Source organism: Ascaphus truei, chromosome 2, assembly GCF_040206685.1.
Source record: "Ascaphus truei isolate aAscTru1 chromosome 2, aAscTru1.hap1, whole genome shotgun sequence".
NCBI lineage: Eukaryota > Metazoa > Chordata > Amphibia > Anura > Ascaphidae > Ascaphus > Ascaphus truei.
In genome coordinates this window covers 351,603,170-351,622,877 of record NC_134484.1, presented here as the reverse complement: position 1 = coordinate 351,622,877, position 19,708 = coordinate 351,603,170, and the positions used below count along the sequence as shown (strand labels likewise).

Sequence of the window (19,708 nt, the reverse complement as noted above, 5' to 3'; positions counted from 1 at the left end):
CCTTTGGATGCCTGTCCTTTTAATTCCATATAATGGGGTCTTTTCTGTTTGTTGAGAAAGAAACTACATTAAAATGTATGGGGTCAGTTTTTAAAGCTTTAAATCTGCTGCAATGCTGGTAAAAAAAAAAAAAAATACTTGCATCAAGCTACTGAAAAGTGCTGCTACATTCACAGCAAAACATCTGTCAGTGTTAGATGTAAAGAGCTTGTTATTCAAGTTTTTTACATTGAGAAAAAATGGCATGTATTGTATTATAAAAGGGTACATCAGTGAGCTGCTGTTCTGTGTCATTCCCAAGTTACAAACTGGCACCCACCGGACAAAAATAGGTGGAAAAAACTGAAACATATGTAGCCGTGTATAATTTTGGGGTTACATGTCTTTCTCCTCCTGTGCAATAATCCCTGTTAAAGGGCAGGTTTGCCAGGAGTAATCATGGGGTTTGCCCTCACTTCATATGCTGTGAATTATTTAGTGAAGGAAGTGACATCAGGCTCTGTGTCCACTAACAGTGACACAGGAGTGGTGCCTACTGAAGCTATATAATAAGCAGCACTTCCTGAATTTCGTGTGTGTGCCTCACCACCTGAGTGAGGTGAGTCTATCCAGCATATTTGTGATGGTGCTCAACAGTGCTGGGACTATGTTGAAGGAGGGGAGTACACTGGGTGATAATAATAATTTTACAATGGCACTGTCCCTTTAATTGGGCATAAGGTACCCTGAAGGTAGGAGTGGGTTGCCAAAGACAGCCCTCTCTTTCCTCATTAGGTAGCCCCAGGTTTAGTACTCACTGAATCTTCTTTCTTCTCCAGTCTCCCCTCCAGAGCGTGCAGCTGTATTAGGGTGTAGATCCAAAGCCAGGGTGTGCAGCGCACAGCAATAAGGAGGAGCAGGTCTTGCAGAAAAATAGTCCTTTATTTAATTCATGGTGTGGGACAACAGCAAACCTTCAACGCGTTTCGTTCAAGGAACTTTATCAAGATAAAGATAAAGATAAAGATAAAGTTCCTTGAACGAAACGCGTTGAAGGTTTGCTGTTGTCCCACACCATGAATTAAATAAAGGACTATTTTTCTGCAAGACCTGCTCCTCCTTATTGCTGTGCGCTGCACACCCTGGCTTTGAGTCTATCCAGCAACCTGTCAGGGCTCTGGCAGTGTTTGTGGCCCTCCCTCTAGGGAGCGGTGTGGAAGACTATACCTCTTACTTCATTAGGGAGTAAGGGAAGAGCTAGACCTGCTTTCAGGGCCCTCGCCTGGGAGTGTACGGTCAGGGACTTCCTTTGGGTTGGCAACCTGAGAATGAGCGGCTAAACGACCAGCCACTATGATGGGCGGCTGTCCATGTCTGCTGTTAATAAAGGATACCAAAGAGAAAGAACGCTTCTGTCCTGTGTGTGGAGTCACTTGGGAAGAAGGTGCACATAGAGGTTCTCTTTCAGAGACTCCTCCCTACTACGCTGGGGACCTGGAAGAGATGGAGGCGCTGTACCATGAGTGAGTATAACTCAACATTACCTCACAAGCCAATACCATCAAGCGGGAGACTCAGGAGTCCTGTAAGCCAGCAGGTGCACCACACTATAGCCATGTGTAACCAGAGTAGTATTTCCCTAGAGGGGCCAATCTGCGATTGGGGGTGGGGTTGGGGGGGAGGACCCGTTACACATACATTTACAAAATGCATGTTAGAAAAAGGTAATTTTTGAAGCAAAAAAAGGCTATTTGTGTCTGTGATGGAGGTTATTTACTAAAATTCTCCCAGTTAAAAAGCTGGGAGAAGACCAGTGAGAAAATAAGTGAATCAGATTGGAGGAGAAACTCCAACTGCTATCAATAGAATTCCTTGTTTAATATATTTATGGTGCTTTTTGTTGCACTTTTTATGTCCCAATTCTGCAGCCACAAGACTTTAGAGCATAACCCCCAGAGTCCTTTATTTTGCACCTTTACTTGTCTCAGAGTTCTCCGTTGTGCATTCACAGATACTGTATGATAATTAGCACGTCCTAGAACCCGATGAGCCCTGAAGTGTATATTGAAATCATTGCAAGTGCTTTTATACGAGTGAAACAAGAATAGAGTCACTACTGTTTTAGATCTTTGCCCTGCACCAAATGTTTACTCCCTTTTTTCAGTTACGCTTGGGACAGTCAAAAGTATCAACTAAGATGAATGAGAATTATATCATGAGGCAATTGTGTCACATATGAAAAGTATAGTATAGTACTCATGCAGGGTCCTGCAGCTAACGATTCTCATGAAGTGGGTCACCACTGTGGACATTACAGAACCTTGGGTTATACAATCAGACTGAAATGTAACTACTAATTGACTATGCAAATGTGTCTGGCACGGCCAATTTATAAACTGTTACCACCGTATATTGATTTATTTTGTGACAAAGCTCAAACGAATGTACTTAAACAATACGGATACATCTTATGTTTTTTTTTATTTCCATTTGAAGCCGTTGTTGCATGGAGATCCATCATTAACTGACGGCCACTCTCAAAATATGAAAAAATGCACCCCTTTGTTCATAAGTATGTGAAGATAAAAATAAACTAATTCTAACAGGAGTTACACACGAAATGATCTAGTCGTAGTACTGAGCTCTAAATACACCGCTCCCTTCTTTCAAGTACCTTTGCACACACAGATAGATATTCTCCAGGACGTTGGCAAGAATCTTCTCTGTTACATTACCATAAATAATATTGTACATACGATGTATCTTCTATTCCTGTGAAAGCCATCTTAACACATTCTTGTGTTATCTAATTGTTTAAGTAAAATGACTTACAGGCATCAATACTGCAGAAGATCCAGGCATGGTGGGGTTGGGCAGGGTGCCAGGCATAGAGGCAGGCATGGGCTGTCTTTGTCTGTTGTGTAGATGCAGTAGTGAAGAAAGAGAGCCTGGGACAGGCCTAGGAAAGGAGGAGAAAAACATGGTAAGCATCACAGAGAATAAAAACAAGCAGTGAAGTACTGCACATTATCTTACATGTCAAATGAACCCTTGAGATACCAGAGATATTGACCTAGGTTCAGTATATAACCTTCCCCCCCAAACGCACTGTGATTCATACATTTTGTTTATATATCATCAGAGGACTGTAGGTTATAATAACAGGAGTAAACTAGCGTCTCTAAGCCACAAGGATAGAAACATGTGTGTTGTATTTCCCAGACTACAAAGAACACTAGCCAAAATCAGACCTGATATATATTCCTAATTACATTTTTTTTGGCCAAAAAGGATTTAAAAAAAAAAAAACGATAAAGAAAAATACTAGAATTCCTGTATTTATCATGGGAAAAAAACCTCACCAGTACACACAATCATATTTTATTGCATTTGAATTTTCCTATGTTTGTTATGAGACCAAAGATGCAAAAACAAACAATATTCGTTTCAGTGAACATACAGTACATTCTCAAAACTGATTCAAAAACTGCAACAGGCTCAAATATGTACTCTTTTCTAATCTCTTTATTATTGTAAGTTTTTTAAGTCTTCTTTATTCAGCTTGACCATTTACAATAAGCTGCTGTGCTTTTTAGGTTATTTTCTTAGCATGCCAACTACAAGAGTGTTTTTCAACCTTTTTTTGTTAAGGAACCCTATAATTATAGTGTGAAATTCTGCAGAACCCCAACCCTCTCTAATAGCACGTCTGATATCAGATGCATTGTAAGGAACCCCAACCCTCTCTAATAGCACATCTGAGATCAGATACATTGTAAGGAACCCCAAAAACGCTCTAATAGCGCATCTGAGATCTGATGCATTGTAAGGAACCCCATTCCTCTCTAATAGCGCGTCTGAGATCAGATGCATTGTAAGAATCCCCAACAATCCCTAATAGCGCGTCTCACATCCAATGCATTGCAAGCACAGCCAACCCTCACTAATAGCGTGTCTGAAATCTGATGCATTGTAAGGAACCCCAACCCTCTCTAATAGCGCATCTGAGATCTGATGCATTGTAAGGAACCCCAACCCTCTCTAATAGCGCATCTGAGATCTGATGCATTGTAAGGAACCCCAACCCTCTCTAATAGCGCATCTGAGATCTGATGCATTGTAAGGAACCCCAACCCTCTCTAATAGCGCGTCTGAGATCAGATACATTGTAAGGAACCCCAACCCTCTCTAATAGCGCGTCTGAGATCAGATGCATTGTAAAGAACCCCAACCCTCTCTAATAGCGCGTCTGAGATCAGATGCATTGTACGGAACCCCAACCCTCTCTAATAACCCGTCTGAGATCAGATGCATTGTAAGGATCCCCAACCCTCTCTAATAACGCGTCTGAGATCAGATGCATTGTAAGGAACCCCAACCCTCTCTAATAGCGCATCTGAGATCAGATGCATTGTAATTTCTTCTGTAATTGGTACAATTTTCAAATGACCTGAAAATTGCAGGAAACCCTTTATGGGTGCCCAGGGAACTCAAAGGTGCCTAGGAACCCGTGTTGAAAAACACTGAACGAGATTGTCTACTTTACACTTTCTTGTTACAAAACACTCTTTTCTATCATTAGTTGCGCACTGATCAATAAGAGGCCGATATCAACATGTGCTCACTAGTGAGTTAAATCATTCACAAAAGGTACTGTACATTACATCCTTGAAAAGAAAAATTGCAGCAAGCTCAGCCTTCGACAATATATCAAATGATACTTGCAATGATTTTGAATCCTAAGTCTTTAACAGCCTGGGAGGCCCCAAAGAGAGAAAAAAAAAACTATTTAGTCTCAGTCCTTGACTCAAAAAGCTCTGTATTGCTTCAAAATCTGATTGTTACTGTTTTCAAGGCCACGGGTTGACAAGAACGTTAAGTTAAACGCTGCAGTGCTAGAGTCAATTGCGCTGTGTTTCCATTCATGGGTGCGGAGGTTCCCCGTGGTGCAGAAGTAGTAAACAACTTCAAATACTAGAAAGCTGCAGCTTGGTCAACACTTGAGATCTCAATATCAAAGCATATTTTAAAACAATGTACTACTTAGACATTTCATAATGCCATGCTAAGGTTTTTAGTTACATTTGGATCTGACCCCCAGTGGCCCAACAAGATTGTCTTCGACATCCAAGAACCCTCCGAAAAGCTGAAATTAGATCTGATGACTGGCAAAACCAGACCGAAGTCCAACCGGCACTCTCTGCTGTGATAAAAATGCTGAAAGCTGCAACAAAAACTCTAATACGGCCTAATAATAATAGCATGTTCTTGTATAGCACTGCTAGTTGTACGCAGCGCTTTACAGAGACATTTTGCAGGCACAGGTCCCTGCCCCGTGGAGCTTACAATCTATGTTTTTGGTGCCTGAGGCACAGGGAGATTTAGTGACTTTCCCAAGGTCACAAGGAGCCGACACCAGGAATTGAACCAGGCTCCCCTGCTTCAAACTCTCAGTGCCAGTCAGTGTCTTTACTCACTGAGCCACTCCCTCTCCCGAAAAAGAAAAAATAACTACTGATTCAATTTAAAGAAACGAACTTGAAAACAGTTACATAACTCGCTGCTCTGTTTATTGAAGACCCAACAATCAATACATGCTCCCAAACAATTATTTCACATGACTACAAATAGAGCTGCAAGGGTTTGTTACAAAGTATCTTAATATGACCATTATGTTTGTGAACGTTTATAAGATTACACTAAAGGGTCTAATGACCTCTGAATGTTTAATTATGTTCATAACATAAACGGGGAGATGTATGGAAGAACAAGATGAGGAGCAGAGTGGGCGCCTTAGGGGAAAGCTAGTATAACAAAGTACATGCATATAATGGCACCGAAGGAAGTTTAAATGATTTCAAGATGATCTTCTGCAGCTTGCCCACACATATACTTACCAGACCATGTACCAATTATTCAGAAAAGACTTTAACCCAGAAGAAATATTTCACATATCATTTATTGGTGGGGATATTGATTTGAACTGTTAACATACATTCAACATACATACATACAACATACATACTGTTAACATACATTTACCGACTGGGTAATTTCGTTGTTCAACATGCATGGGTTAAAGTAGAAATCCACCCTGCTCATTTTTTAAAGGTGCAATTTTTATTTGCAATTTTTTCATTTTTTTTAAAATGTGTTAGTATAGGATTGAAGCAGGGGGACTGAAATCCCATTAATCTCAGCTCCGGGGGCCCACTGCTTTCAGAGATAATTACCTCTGTATGTGGTGGCAGTATCTCTTACTAGTCTAAAGCTTCAGAGTCACGTGGGCCAATAGGAAGCCGCACCGGATGATGTCACGGCTTTCTATTGGCCCACAGGGCGCGGGAGCTTCGAAAAGGGACCATTACGTGATCCCTGCTAGCCAAGCAAAATGTTCTCCGGTACACCCTACAGATGTAAGTATCTCCAGATGTAGGGGGATCCCCAGAACTGAAATTAATGGGGTTCAACTCCGGAGACTCACTGCTTCAACCGTATGTTTAAAAAATAAAAACATGTGCATTAAAAAATCACCCGCTTGGATTGCCTCTTTAAAGCTTACCTAATGCCAAGGGATCTCCTGAATATGACTGTACTGATGTTACCTCCAGGAGCATTAACACATTCAGCACAAGAGGCGCACTGCAGGGACTAGATCTTTTGTTCTGACATCTTCCGGACTTTAGTAGGGTTACATGCAATGGCACGGCCGGAAGCCAATTTTAAATCCTGAAAATGTCAGGCACAAATGATTCAATATTTTCAAGAGCCTCACTCAAAACAGCAAATCCCATGGAATATACGGCACCATGCACATTGCTTTCATTACGGGTTCGATTGGGAACTGAACGTAAACGAGGCAAGAATGCTGCAGACATTTGCAAGTAGCAGTAATCAGGACAAGTCATTAAACAGCTCTCATAAAATGTACAATTGTGGCCACTTAAAATTGTGCGATAAGAATAATAAAGTAGGAGGTACTTTTAAAAGCTGCGATGCCATCAATTCTAAACACAGCACCATTGGTTTTAATCTGCAGTCCTATAGATTCCAATGGGCTGTTTCTGAACCCCACATATTGACATACTCATAAATGTTAAAAGGCTATTCCACTGTAACTGCTTTCCAGGCACAGTTAGTGTGGATAGATCCTCACATCCATAAGTGACAGAAAGTCCACTAGTGTATGAATCACAAAACCTTGAATTCCTACGGATACAGGGTGTTCTTAATACTCATGTACTGTGGAGCTTCTTGACTTCTGCACCAAGAGACGCGTCCCTCTACCAGTAATTTAACCCAGATGTATAACGTTTACACAGGTTAAAAAAGCACCCTCTTTTATGTGTGTAGTTAGAAAAATAGCAATTCAAAGAACAATTCACGTTGAGATGTCATCATTGTGTTGCGACAGGACAAATGCCTCCATGCTGATAGCTACGCCACTGATGAGCATCTTCAAATAATAGTATTTTCTATTTAAACAGGCCTGTGAATAATTCACTATTTATGTAATCAAGTGATGCTAAGTGCTCTCCCAGTATCCCAACCAGCTTTACTCAGAGCCACTCCTCATAATACACATTCTTGCTATTATTCCATATTCCACTAAAGCACAGTAGCTTAGTAATAGCTTACTAGTGATTAATTAGCCAGAATCTCTCCATGGCACCGCCCCATGTAATATACTCTTTTCCGCCTATTATCCTATATTCTAGTGAGGTCATTCAATGTACAGTGTGATATAGAATGGTAGCAGCTGGTGTGCTTTATGCTAGGACACTTCCTGGGCTTATGTACCTACAGTAAGGGAGCACATAACAGCCACGTTTATCAAAGAAGATGCCTAGTTTAAAGCAATACTTTACTTCCTTTGACATACACGGGTGCTCTTTATTTCTGCCCCAATTTTGTAGCTTGGACATATTTGAACATAGTTCTTTTTTTATTTGGATTTTTCAGAAGTGTTTTTAGGTTCTGACACAGGGGACCTTTAAAAGGGAGTTACATAGTTACATAGTAGATGAGGATGAAAAAAAGACATCTGTCCATCAAGTTCAACCTGTGTTAAATTTAGACGACACATACTTATCCTATATTTGTATTTACAGTAGGATACAGGTTCACACGTATTTCAAATAATTGTTGTCAAGTAAGACACAGGCTGCATCAAACACACAAGATACCAGGACAGGCAAACGCAAAGAGAAATAAAGAACAAGGACCTTTTGTGGGCAATTTTACATTTCTTTATCTTTCTGAGCTTGAAACTTATCTTGGAAAAAAAAAGAAAAAATTACAACAAAGGAACACCAGTTTCTCCAGTGCAGGCTTGTTAGCGTGAGTTAATAATTCTAGATTTTAAGCAAGCTGATCCTAATTTTTTTTTAATAACTACATGCCTTTAGGCAAAGTCCTTTTTCTTAAAAATACTAAATAACAAGGTAAGGTATATGAGTTAATGTATTGTTCAGCCACTAATCCAATTCCTGTAGACCTGAGCCTCTGCAGCAGACAGATTACTTCTACCTATATACTTGTATAAACACCATGCACAAAGTCACAGGCTATTTAAGCCTTTCTTTCAATTAACATGTCAGAGATGACAGGCAGGGTTTTCAAGCTCTTTGACAAAGTGATAGATGCTGCAGTCCCTGGGAACATGGCCTTTACTATCAGAACGGTTTATCAAGATGGGGTACCCAGGAGAAAGTATAAATCCAACAGTCTGGCATGCTCTCAGAAAGGCGCCAGTACTATGTTGAAGACCACTGGTATTGAACCTTTGCCAATCATGAAGCCACTTTAGCAATGATCTGTGTCTAAGAGAGCAGCAGTCAAATGTTCTCTTGTTTTATTATTAAAGCAGCATTGCATGTTTGTAGCATCAAAAGTGAGGCTATTGACCTTTTGTAATGCATTAAAATATAAAACAGATTTCCAATAATGTTATTGTACTAGCCGCAATGCTGCCTCACTCACGGAGAAGCTGACTTTCATTGGTTAAGTGGCTTGAAGAAGAGATTACAGGTGCACAGGCTTTTGAAAATCCAACATGGATTTCCTAATAAAGATGTAAGGTGACATCCTGTAAATGTTAAAATTGTACAATTATACAGTTCGCACCATAACACACACGACAGACGCATTTATCAAATACACACACACACACACTATTTGTAGAAGGCAGGTGTGGAAGTAACTTATGAAATAGGTAACTTATAAAAGTTAAGTACTTCCCATGTTCATTATATCTTTATTATATATATATATATAAAATCAAAAACGAAAGACGATACCTTCTGTGGTAACTAGGTGCTTTTATTTGTGTGAGCTTTCGAGATACACTGATCTCTTCTTCCGGCGATGTTACAATGGATAAAGCACGAAAGATTTTTACTTAAAAACAGTGCATCCTGGAATGTATCCGACTGAAGCTTATCCTGGTCTGTAACTGTTACATACGCCTCTAATATATATTTTCTTTAACTGTGCATGCAATGTCTTATATAATGTATACCCGTTCATTTATGTAACTAACCATGTATTATTTGTCTTAACTCTATGCCCAGGGCAAACTTCAAAACGAGAGGTAACTCTCAATGTATTACTTCCTGGTAAAATTTTTTATAAATAAATAATATCCCTCCCCCTGTGCAGTATGCGATTTATGACTTAAGGTGTTAAATGGTCCATGAATGTTAGTGACGTAAGAGTATGTGTGTGAATTTGTGTGTATGTATGCATGTATGTGTGTGTATGTGTGTAAATATTAATTTATAAAGGGCCCAACATGTATACAGCGCTTTAAAAAAGGTGTGTGTGGGAGTGTATACCAATGGTGTGGGTAGGTGTAGAAATGTAAGAGGGTGTTGCATTACTATTAATGTGTGTAGATACTATGTGGTCCCTACTGGTATATAGGGAACGAATTACATAGTACATATGTATGTTTAAGAGACAGCTGTGTGCATTGATATAGCGCTGTATGTATAGACAAGGCCTTTAGCACTCATGGGAAGATAGTTCTCTTGTGTCATGGTAGTGACTCATGAAGCTGCGGTCTTGGTTTAGGCCACCACTAAGTGTACTGACCAGTTGCATAAATTTGTATTCATGCAACCATCTCTCTTTCGGTGTTCTAAGATTACCTTTGAGTATGGCCACCTTCAGATCGTTCATCTTATGGTCAGAGAAATGTTCACCGACAGGACTGTCTCTTGTTCCGCGTGTAATGCTTTGGCGATGCAGATTAATTCTCTTGTTTAGCTCCTGTCCCATCATGCACATGATGAGGTACATGACATTGCTGGAGGAACAGGTGAACATTCCTCTGATTTTGTACTCCAGATTCCTGTGTGGTATTTGTATTGTGCCCGCTGTGTGGAGCATTGCGCAGGTTTTGCATCTTGCATCCTGGCATGGTCTTGTCCCGCATTCAGCTGTATTGTTGAATACTTTACTCCTCACAATCATTTTCTTGAGATTATGAGGTTATCTGTATGATAATAAGGGTGTTTCGGGGAAGACCTGTTGCAGTCTTGTATCTTCCTGGAGATTGGGTTGTAGTTCCCTGGCGATCTTGCGTAGGGCTTCTAGGTGTGGGTTATATGTGACCACCAAAGCTACCCTGTCGCTTGTCTCTTTCTGTCTATATTCAAAGAGATCACTTCTTCGTATTCTGGTGACTTTGTGGATTTGCTGGTCTACAATTCTGTGGTTATATACATGGTTTATGAAATCCGATCTCAAGGCTGTAATCCGCTGGCCTCTGTCTGCTGTGTCGGAAGCATATCAGGTTGTATCGTATGGCTTGACTGTAGATGGTTGCATGCTTAGTATGTGTGGGGTGGAAGCTGTTGTTCCTTAAATAGCTAGCTCTGTCTGTAGGTTTGCGGTATACAGAAGTCTGTAGTTGGTTGTTATGTATACTAATGGTGGTGTCTAGGAAATATACTTCGTCCGGGGAATGGGTAAGTTTGAGGTTAATGGTCGGGTGGAACATATTGAAGTTCTCATGGAACTGTATGAGGTCTTGTTCACCAGAGGTCCAAATCACGAGGATGTCATTGATGTACCAAAGGTATGTAAGGGGTTTCAAGTGACAGGTGGAAAGAAAGTCACTTTCCAGTTTTGCGCAGAACAGATTGGCATACTGTGGTGCCATCCGAGTGCCCATTGTGGTCCCGGTTGTCTGGAGGTATGTGTCATTTCCAAATGTAAACTAGTTAAGGGTCAGAATAAATGTGATGGATTTAGTCATTGTCTCTGTGAGTGGCTCCTGCGGTCCCAGAAAATATCTGCAGGCTGAAATCCCATCTTTGTGGGGGATGTTTGTGTAAACTGATTCTACATCCATGTTTGCTAGTAGTGTGTCTTTTGGGAGGGGGTCAATGGCATTAAGTTTGTTTAGCAGGTCGGGGTGTCCTGGATATAGCTGGGTGTGTTCCTGACAAGTGGTTTTTGAATACCTTCCACCCAGCCAGAAATATTCTCTGTCAGTGTGCCAGATACAGAGATAATAGAGCGCCCAGGGTTACCCTCTTTGTGAATTTTAGGGAGCATGTAGAATGTGCCAGGTTTTGGGTTAGCTGGTATCAGGTCCAGAATTTGTTCTCTTGTGTGGATCGGGAGTGTTTTAATGATCCAGTTTTGTTCTCTCATGTATTTTTTGGTTGGATCCTCCTGCAGTTTGTTGTAATACTTAGCATCAGAGTTGCCTGTGCGCTTCCCGCAGGTAGTCTGTGGTGTTCATTATGACCACTGCTCCTCCCTTGTCCGCAGGTTTGATAGTTATGTTGTGGTTGGTCTTTAGCGATTCTATGGCTCTCCTCTTGAACAGTGTCAGATTATACGTTTGTTTCATTACTTTGTCCAGGATGGTGGATTTGGCTCTGTGTCTAAAGCTTCCGATGTACCGGTCCAGTTTAGGTTTCATCCCAGTTTGTGGGATCCAGTTGGATTTTTGCTTCTCCCTGCTCATGTGCAGCGGCCCTCCATCAGCAGTGTTGGCGCACTCTTGGTCGTGTCTGTCATGGAAGAACTCCTTAAGATGCAGTCAATTGAAGAACACTTCCAGGTCATTGCACAGCTCAATCTTGTCCATGTACTTGATAGGGCAGAATGTGAGACCCTTTGATAATACCGAGGACTCTGCTTGATTTGGTGTGTAGTCTGAGACGTTAACAGTGCAGTCCTGCTGTTGGTGATTGTCCCTGTTTGTATTATTTGTGGTTGTAATGGCTGCTGCAGAGTATCTCATTCTTAGCCTCAGTCTGTGGAGTTTCTTTTCGTTGTTGCTAATTAGACCCTTCAGGAATTTTTCATGGAATGTTTGGAGTCTGGAGCCATGTGTGTCTGTGTGTATTTCTTGTGTGTTCAGGATGCAGTCTATCCTCTCTTTTGTCTTTCTCCTGTTGCTGTAACATATTTATATTTTTTTTAATACACAAAAGGGTAATACTTACCAAGCCTTAACCCTGGAAACATATTACTGCCATTGGTCATCCTTGGTGCTAGATGGGACTGCTATTGCATCTGAGCTGTGTCTAGTCAGATTTTATCTTACAATGAATGTTGACACTTTAATGAGCAGAGACATACTCAGGTGGCAGAGATGACTGATAATATAGCATTGCTTTAAATCATTACTATTACTAAAGCCCTTTTAGACAAAACTAGCTCTAAAGTGAAAAACTTGAAGAAAAAGGAAAAAATAAAAAATAAATAGTTGCACCGTAATAGAGTAGAGTTTTGCTGTTAATCTCTAGGGCAGCGGTGCACAAATTGGCACAAATTGGGGGGCATGAGACTTTTCAGAGGGGGCACGGCAGGTTGCAGAGGCCCTGTGCTCTTCCTCAAGGGGATCGCGTGAGGCCTCTGCAACTTCACTTACCTTGTCGCCGGTGACACGTCATCATGGCAACGTGATGTCACATTACCCCGCGCCGTCATTTGACGCCGGAGACATGGTAAGGAGTGGGGCGCGAGCAGGAGGGGAATGCAGACAAGTTTTCCCATACTAATTATAAGAGTCTTGTACTGTTAATTCAGTGAGGGGGTTGCTAGTCAAATCAAACTACCATACATTTTCAGCTCATCCATCAGGCTGAAGCAAGGGCATAAAACTAAAAGGTATACATTTTTCACTCCGGCTATGTTGCTTTTTCACTATAGGTTAAGCAGGTACAAATAATATAAATGTAAGGTCTGAACTGAAAAAAAAAAAAATGATGTAAAAAAATGAGATGATTGAAATCTAATGGGTGAATGATGCCTGAAATGAGTGACACTGCCAGCAACTGTAATTCATGCTGTACGGATAACAACTGACAGTGCTACAGCTTCAAACATGGGACTTATTCAGAATAATCCCGAAAATTACCTCAGTCTACAAAGTCTGTTGGGAGATGAATCAACGTAAAGAAAAGTGCAAAGAGACGTTTGTTTTAACGCATTGCTTCATTTTCTGGGTCAAATGTATGAAAGGGAAGCAAACTGTTGACAAGAAAAGTTGACGTCACCTCAGACCTGGAGGATCTTTTTGATGCAAACCCCAAAGTGACATACGGAGAGGCAGAGTTTGTTACATCTCATTATACTCTGAGCGTCTTGTAACCCCCCCTAACTCCTCCATTTGCCATTCCCTCAATCGCAAGCTGATGCACACGCAGCAAAACCTGGAGCCCAGACCTTGCTGTGTTGACGCTGAGACTCAATGTGAAAATGACGTAATCTGCATCAATGCTGCTCCAAATCTGCTATGATCCACCAGTTTAAGTTCTTTCAAATCTAAGGCTGTCTCACATTTTAATCTGGTCTGTAACTGTTACATACGCCTATATTATACATCTTCTCTAACTGTGCATGCAATGTATTGTATATAATGTATACCCTGTTCATTTATGTAACTATATTTGTAACTATGTATTATTTGTCATATTAACTATGTCCAGGACATACTTGAAAACGAGAGGTAACTCTCAATGTATTACTTCCTGGTAAAACATTTTATAAATAAAATAAATATATCACGCCCTACGTATCAAGGCCAATGTGCTGCAATTCTGTCACGTATTTCTCTGCCGTTCCATACAGACCCCTTAGCAACAACACACATTGTTGATAAGATGTTTTGATATACTGAAACACTAGGCATTTTTCCTGACAATAAAAGAGTTCACATTTCCACGCCGTGCTAACACCCTGGATTGCCTCACCGTACCTTAAAACTGGGAGATCTTTATCTGCCAGCAGTGAAAGATATTGCTGGCCGTGTGCATTAAGGGGCAATGCGAGTTCACAACAACAAAAAAAATTGATAGTGGCCTTTTCACCGTTTCAGCCATTTTTCATAGCACAACCTTAAGCTTCAGATGATAACATCTTCACCACTTCACTGCTGATGGGGTCTGCTGATGGAATTATTGTGTGTCCCGTGGAGTGAGAGCAGATGTTTACACAAGCGGCTACGTTTTTGTCATCATAGATTCTCTGAAATCCAAACTCAAACATTTCAGACACTACTTGGAGTTCGGAAGGGATATTTGATATAACATCTGCTGTCCTCTTCGGCCTTAGAATGATAGAGACTTAACATCAATTGAACAATGACAGTGAAATGGAAAATACTGTACAGTTTTTGTCTTTTTTAACTGACAGCTCTCAGGTGCCTGCTTCGCTTATCCCAACCCCAACTATGAATCCCCTCATTGCATCGGGCTTTAGTTATGGATGGTTCGCCATGTTTAATTATTTAATCCCAAATAAGGTAGGGGAAAAAAAAGCATTTTCACATATAATTGCATCCCAGGAAACAGCTTCTGTGCTGTGTTTCTGGCCCCGGTGTAATTGACTTTCCCTAGAAAGATTCAATTACCACTGAAGTCACTGTTGTAATATTTTTTGCATCTTGTGCAAAACCAATATGCTTTGTATTCCTCGGGTCACACGAGATTCGAACGTACCAGCTGCCTGCGTGTACCTGTTTGAGTAATGATGGCTTTGTAATGAATTTGCCAACAAATACCCAAGTTTGGAGGACTGACAAATAGTATTATTAGCAGAAGATAAAGCATTTGGTTATTGTGGAAATGTTAAACATTGAAAAAGAATTATATAAAAAAAAAAAAATACTTCTTATTCAATGCTTTTTTATTTCTTTTTCAAAGTGCCAATCTGCTACTTTTAACCTATAAAACATGCCACGCTCTTTAGTTCATTTTTAACCCTGACTAGGGGTTCTCCTTTAATGTCTTGAAAAAAGCCAGACGTGGAAAATCATATTAATCTTTTTGGAAAGATCACAAATGTTCCTTTGTTTCCATTTGCAGCTCTAAATAGAGAAGTGGGAGTTAATTATCAATTTGTTTGCCCCAGCCTAACGATAAGGGAACAATATTCATACCCAGCCCCTACATGTTTGAGCGCCATCATTAAGCTAAAGACGCAGGATAACAAAAGAGATACCAGCAGAAACAAGGGCAAAACAAAATACCCCTAACTTCAGCTTATAATAATTACAAACATTTCCAGGATAAACTTTAAAAAATGAACATATTAGCCCGATATATTAAAGGAGCAATCCAAGCAATATTCTGAGCAAAAATGTGTTTTTTTCTTTCAATAAATCAGTTCTGTTGTATTAGATCAGGCCTGCACAACTCCAGTCCTCGAGGGCCGCAAACCTGGCCTGTTTGCAGCCCTCGGACAGGAGTTGTGCAGGCCTGTATTAGATAATACTTACTACTTTTTTTTTTTAAATGTGTTAATATTCCCAGCAGTTTGAGATGCAAACTGTAACATTACATAATGTGACCTTAGTAATATGAGAATAGTAGCTGTGAAGTTACACTGGCTGAAGGATTGATTTGAAATTCAAAGGCAGCCATTTAGTGAACCCTGGGAAGCAGCATTTTGGTAATCGCAGTTTAGGTAAATACTTTTCAATAAAGGTAACCAAAGGCTACATATATTAAAACAAAAAAAAAACATTTTTTTAAGCTGCTTGACTGCCTCTTTAAATGCATTAGTCAACCAATTTCAATTTGGTTCTATGGTTCTGCATCTTTAAGATGAACGAAACATATTTTGGAAACATTTCCTCTACATTTTAGTTTTCCTGCAGCAATTCCTTCTTTGTAGTCTAACATTTGACCCTGTCGTTTAATTTTTTGTGTTTTGGTACTTTATAAAACGGAGCCCCTTTTCTTAAAAAAATAAATAAATTATAGTTTTGTTGTGTTTGATTAAATATGTATAAAAACAGAGCACTTAAATAATCCTAGGTGGACAAAATAAACTACAGACAGTGGCAGGTTCGATAGGTGTTATATGCAGAAAAGTATTAGTATTTTCAAATAACTTTTTTAAACATTTAACGTGACCTTGGTAAACTAAAGCTTTAGTGCTCTTTATCAAACGCCATTCGGCGAAAAAAAGACTGTCAGTCCTCACATCCCCAGCTAAACTGCTTTTTTTTGTTGTTGCTTTGAGTTTCCTTTTTACACAGGTAAACAGAAGCAGTTGATATGCTGAAATTCAGTGCAACCGGAGAAAAGTGAAACATATACATTTTGCCTAAAATATAAATAAGTTAATCAGTTATTTAAGGCTGCTTTAATATTTATATGCAAGCCAATTAAACTGCCATCATTTTTTCCCTATCTATAGGAATACTATATTAGCCTGCATTATCTCCCATAAATCTGCAACTTATATGATATGAATACATGCGAAATAAGGCACCAACGCAGGCGCTTAAAACGTCTTCTCATTTTCCTTGTGCGATCTCTGCGCGCCCTTTATCCTGTCGCACTGAATAAATACCTACAGGCGTTATGAAATGCATGTGCTTCAAGCCTCCATCTCCCTAGGTAAGTCAAACAACAATTATCAACATCTTGAACGACTAAACTCCGGCTCTATTGAAACAATAACCCCCTTAACCCGAACCTTTATCTTACGGCCTGCCAGTCCTCTGGTGGCTTATGTTTAAGGATACAGGCATATGTTTTAGGAAGAGATAGAAGAAAAAGAGGAAATATGCAGGGATTACTGTAAACTGCAAACTGCTGGCAAAATATTTAGGTTTCTTTTGGTTCACAGCCAGTGGGGTTTTTTGTGGTTTTTTTTTATTTTTTTGTTGTAAATGAACACCACATCTTTATTACGTTAGGCATATCTATTTTTTATTTGAAACATACTTTACATATTTTGTTTGGTAATGTGCAGAAACATGATAATGCCTTCCATAAGTAGAATAAATAAGTCAAAGAAAACACAAGGTTGAAGGTAAAGGTTGTCCTCTAAACGCTTGCTTTGGCCGTACCCTTTTAAAGGACACAGCAAATAAAACAGGCAAAAACACAAGTATAAACTACAGTTGCAATTATGCAACTAATAAAAATCCCATGTGAGCACTTTCACATGTCTCAGACAGGTCTGCATCCCTGCTTTTCACCATTATCTCTTGGCGTACACTGCTTCCACTGCAGCCAGGGATTCTGGGAAATAACATGCAAATGAGCACACACAGTCACCTTTTGCTTCTAATCCATTTTAACATGGATGCCCTACAAATGTATGCCTGCCGCATTACGCAATTATACAACTGACAGATTAGACTTTTTTTTTTAAAGGTGAAATTCAACCGAGGGTCAAATGAAAGTAATGATAGTGATATGTTTAATAGACTAACAAGCATTTATTATCTACATCAGAGGTGGGCAACTCCAGTCCTCAAGGGCCAGCCAGCAACAGGTCAGGTTTTCAGGATATCCCTGCTTCAGCACAGGTAGCTCAATCAGTGGCTCGGTCTTCGCCTGCACCACCTGTGCTGAAGTAGGGTTATCCTGCAAACCTGACCTGTTGGTTCCCTTGAGGACTAGAGTTGCCCACCCCTGCTGTACATGAAGAAGACTGTATGCGGTACCCTGCATATGTTAATGTTGGAGATCTTGCTGTGTAACAAGCTTTATTCTATTGTAGATGTTGACCACTGTGTAACACATCATGCAAGCCACGATCTTGTCTGAATTCATTCAATGGATGCTAATGCCACGTGCACCATTTTATGCCACACAGAGTCAGTGTGACACAAGAGTACTGTTACTATCAGAGAGGCTTAAAGCTGCAGACCAAGCAATATTCTACATGTGTGGTTTTGTTAAATAAATCCGTTCTGTACTATGAGAAAATACTTGCTTTTTTTTTTTTTTTAAACAACTCTGAATTACATATGTAATGTATTATATTGTCACATCCCCTTCCTCTTCTGAAACAGGCTCTGGCAACCACCCTTTTAAGCCTCTCTCTAGCAGTACACCAATTGTATCTAGTGACTGCCTGGTCACATGATCTTCCCCACAGAACTTTGCATCTTTGGTCCTCTTCTGCTGCACTGACAGCCATTTAGTGAACCCCCGAGCCGAATCTTGATCGATCACAGGAGAACGGATCGATCGGCAACTTAGCTAATTAATTATAATTGTGTGGACTGTATGGATGCACATATTAAATGTAAAAATAAATAAAATGGAAAAAAAAAAAAAGTCAGCTTGGCCTGCTGCTTTAAATCAGCAATACTACATTCCCCGCTTTTCTTCTTTTTTTTTCTTCTAATTTTTATATGTAAAGCATGTGACAATGATCGGTAATTTTTTTTAAATAAAAAATGGCATTAGGAGTTAAAAAAAAATGCAGACATTATTATCTAATACTACAGAACTGGTTTATTAAAAAAATAAATTAAATAAAAAACATATATACGATTTTCCCCGTTTTGCTGCTTTAATATAACATGACACACATCTAATATGAGGGGGAAATTACAGCATGTGTCAGTCATGTGGAAAAGATCTTGCTACATTGAAATGAGGAAATTCTAATATTCAATTGCTCCAAAAAGCAAAATTGAATGTAGATCATCCACTTTGTATTTATTTAGTTATGTTTTTAATTTTCCTTTCTAGCTATATAATATGATACATAATATTCTGTGCATTAAAACATGGATGCAAAATCATGCTTTTTCTCTAGCAGAGTCCTTTATTTTGCCTCCAAAATTTAAAACAAATAAACAACATATCTCTGCATCAAATAGCGTTTGTTACTAGTCACTGCGCAAACGCCTAAAAGGCAATAGTAACTAAATGAATCGTAGCTATGAGGGTTCTTACAGCTTAGCACTGTTTAGTAAACCTGGCCCAAAATATTTTACTGTAATATAAGATTTTCATGATTTATTTTTAATTAGCACATGTAGCACGTTCAAATGTCTTTGAGCTGTCACAGGGACAGGACAATGTTTACTGATCTAAACTAGGAAGGGACCTAGATTTTTGTGAGTATAGATATATTTAGTGTAGTGATACTGCAGCTCTTATTACTGTATTTATAGCAAAATAGCATTTAATTTTAGGGAAAGTTATGAAAATAACCATAACAATACATGAAATAATACTAAGAATGACTAGATTATTTTCCGTTTTTACTTACTAAACAGGAACCACAAATGTTATTAAATGGACAATATTGTTCTGGGAGCAGCTATTATGCTTCATATACTGTACAATCTACATTGTGTAGAATCTACTAACATTTTCTCTAGGGGCTGGACGTTTGTGTAGATAATGATTATTACCACACAGCGTAATGTTTATTTTAATGGTAATATACTCTAAGTGTAATCCCTTAATTTATCATCTCTATTTACTCTCTGTTTGTTAGA

The 19,708-nt window shown here is 39.5% G+C and overlaps 1 protein-coding gene across 2 annotated transcripts in view; it reads right to left on the bottom strand.

The window, feature by feature from the left end:
- Positions 1-19,708, bottom strand: part of CREB5 (cAMP responsive element binding protein 5) — a 370,960-nt gene that overhangs the window by 112,244 nt on the left and 239,008 nt on the right. For both annotated transcript variants that reach the window (XM_075586852.1, XM_075586851.1), the window contains one exon: positions 2,812-2,938. In XM_075586852.1, coding sequence (XP_075442967.1) covers positions 2,812-2,938 — 127 coding nt within the window. The remainder of the gene's footprint in view (positions 1-2,811; positions 2,939-19,708) is intronic.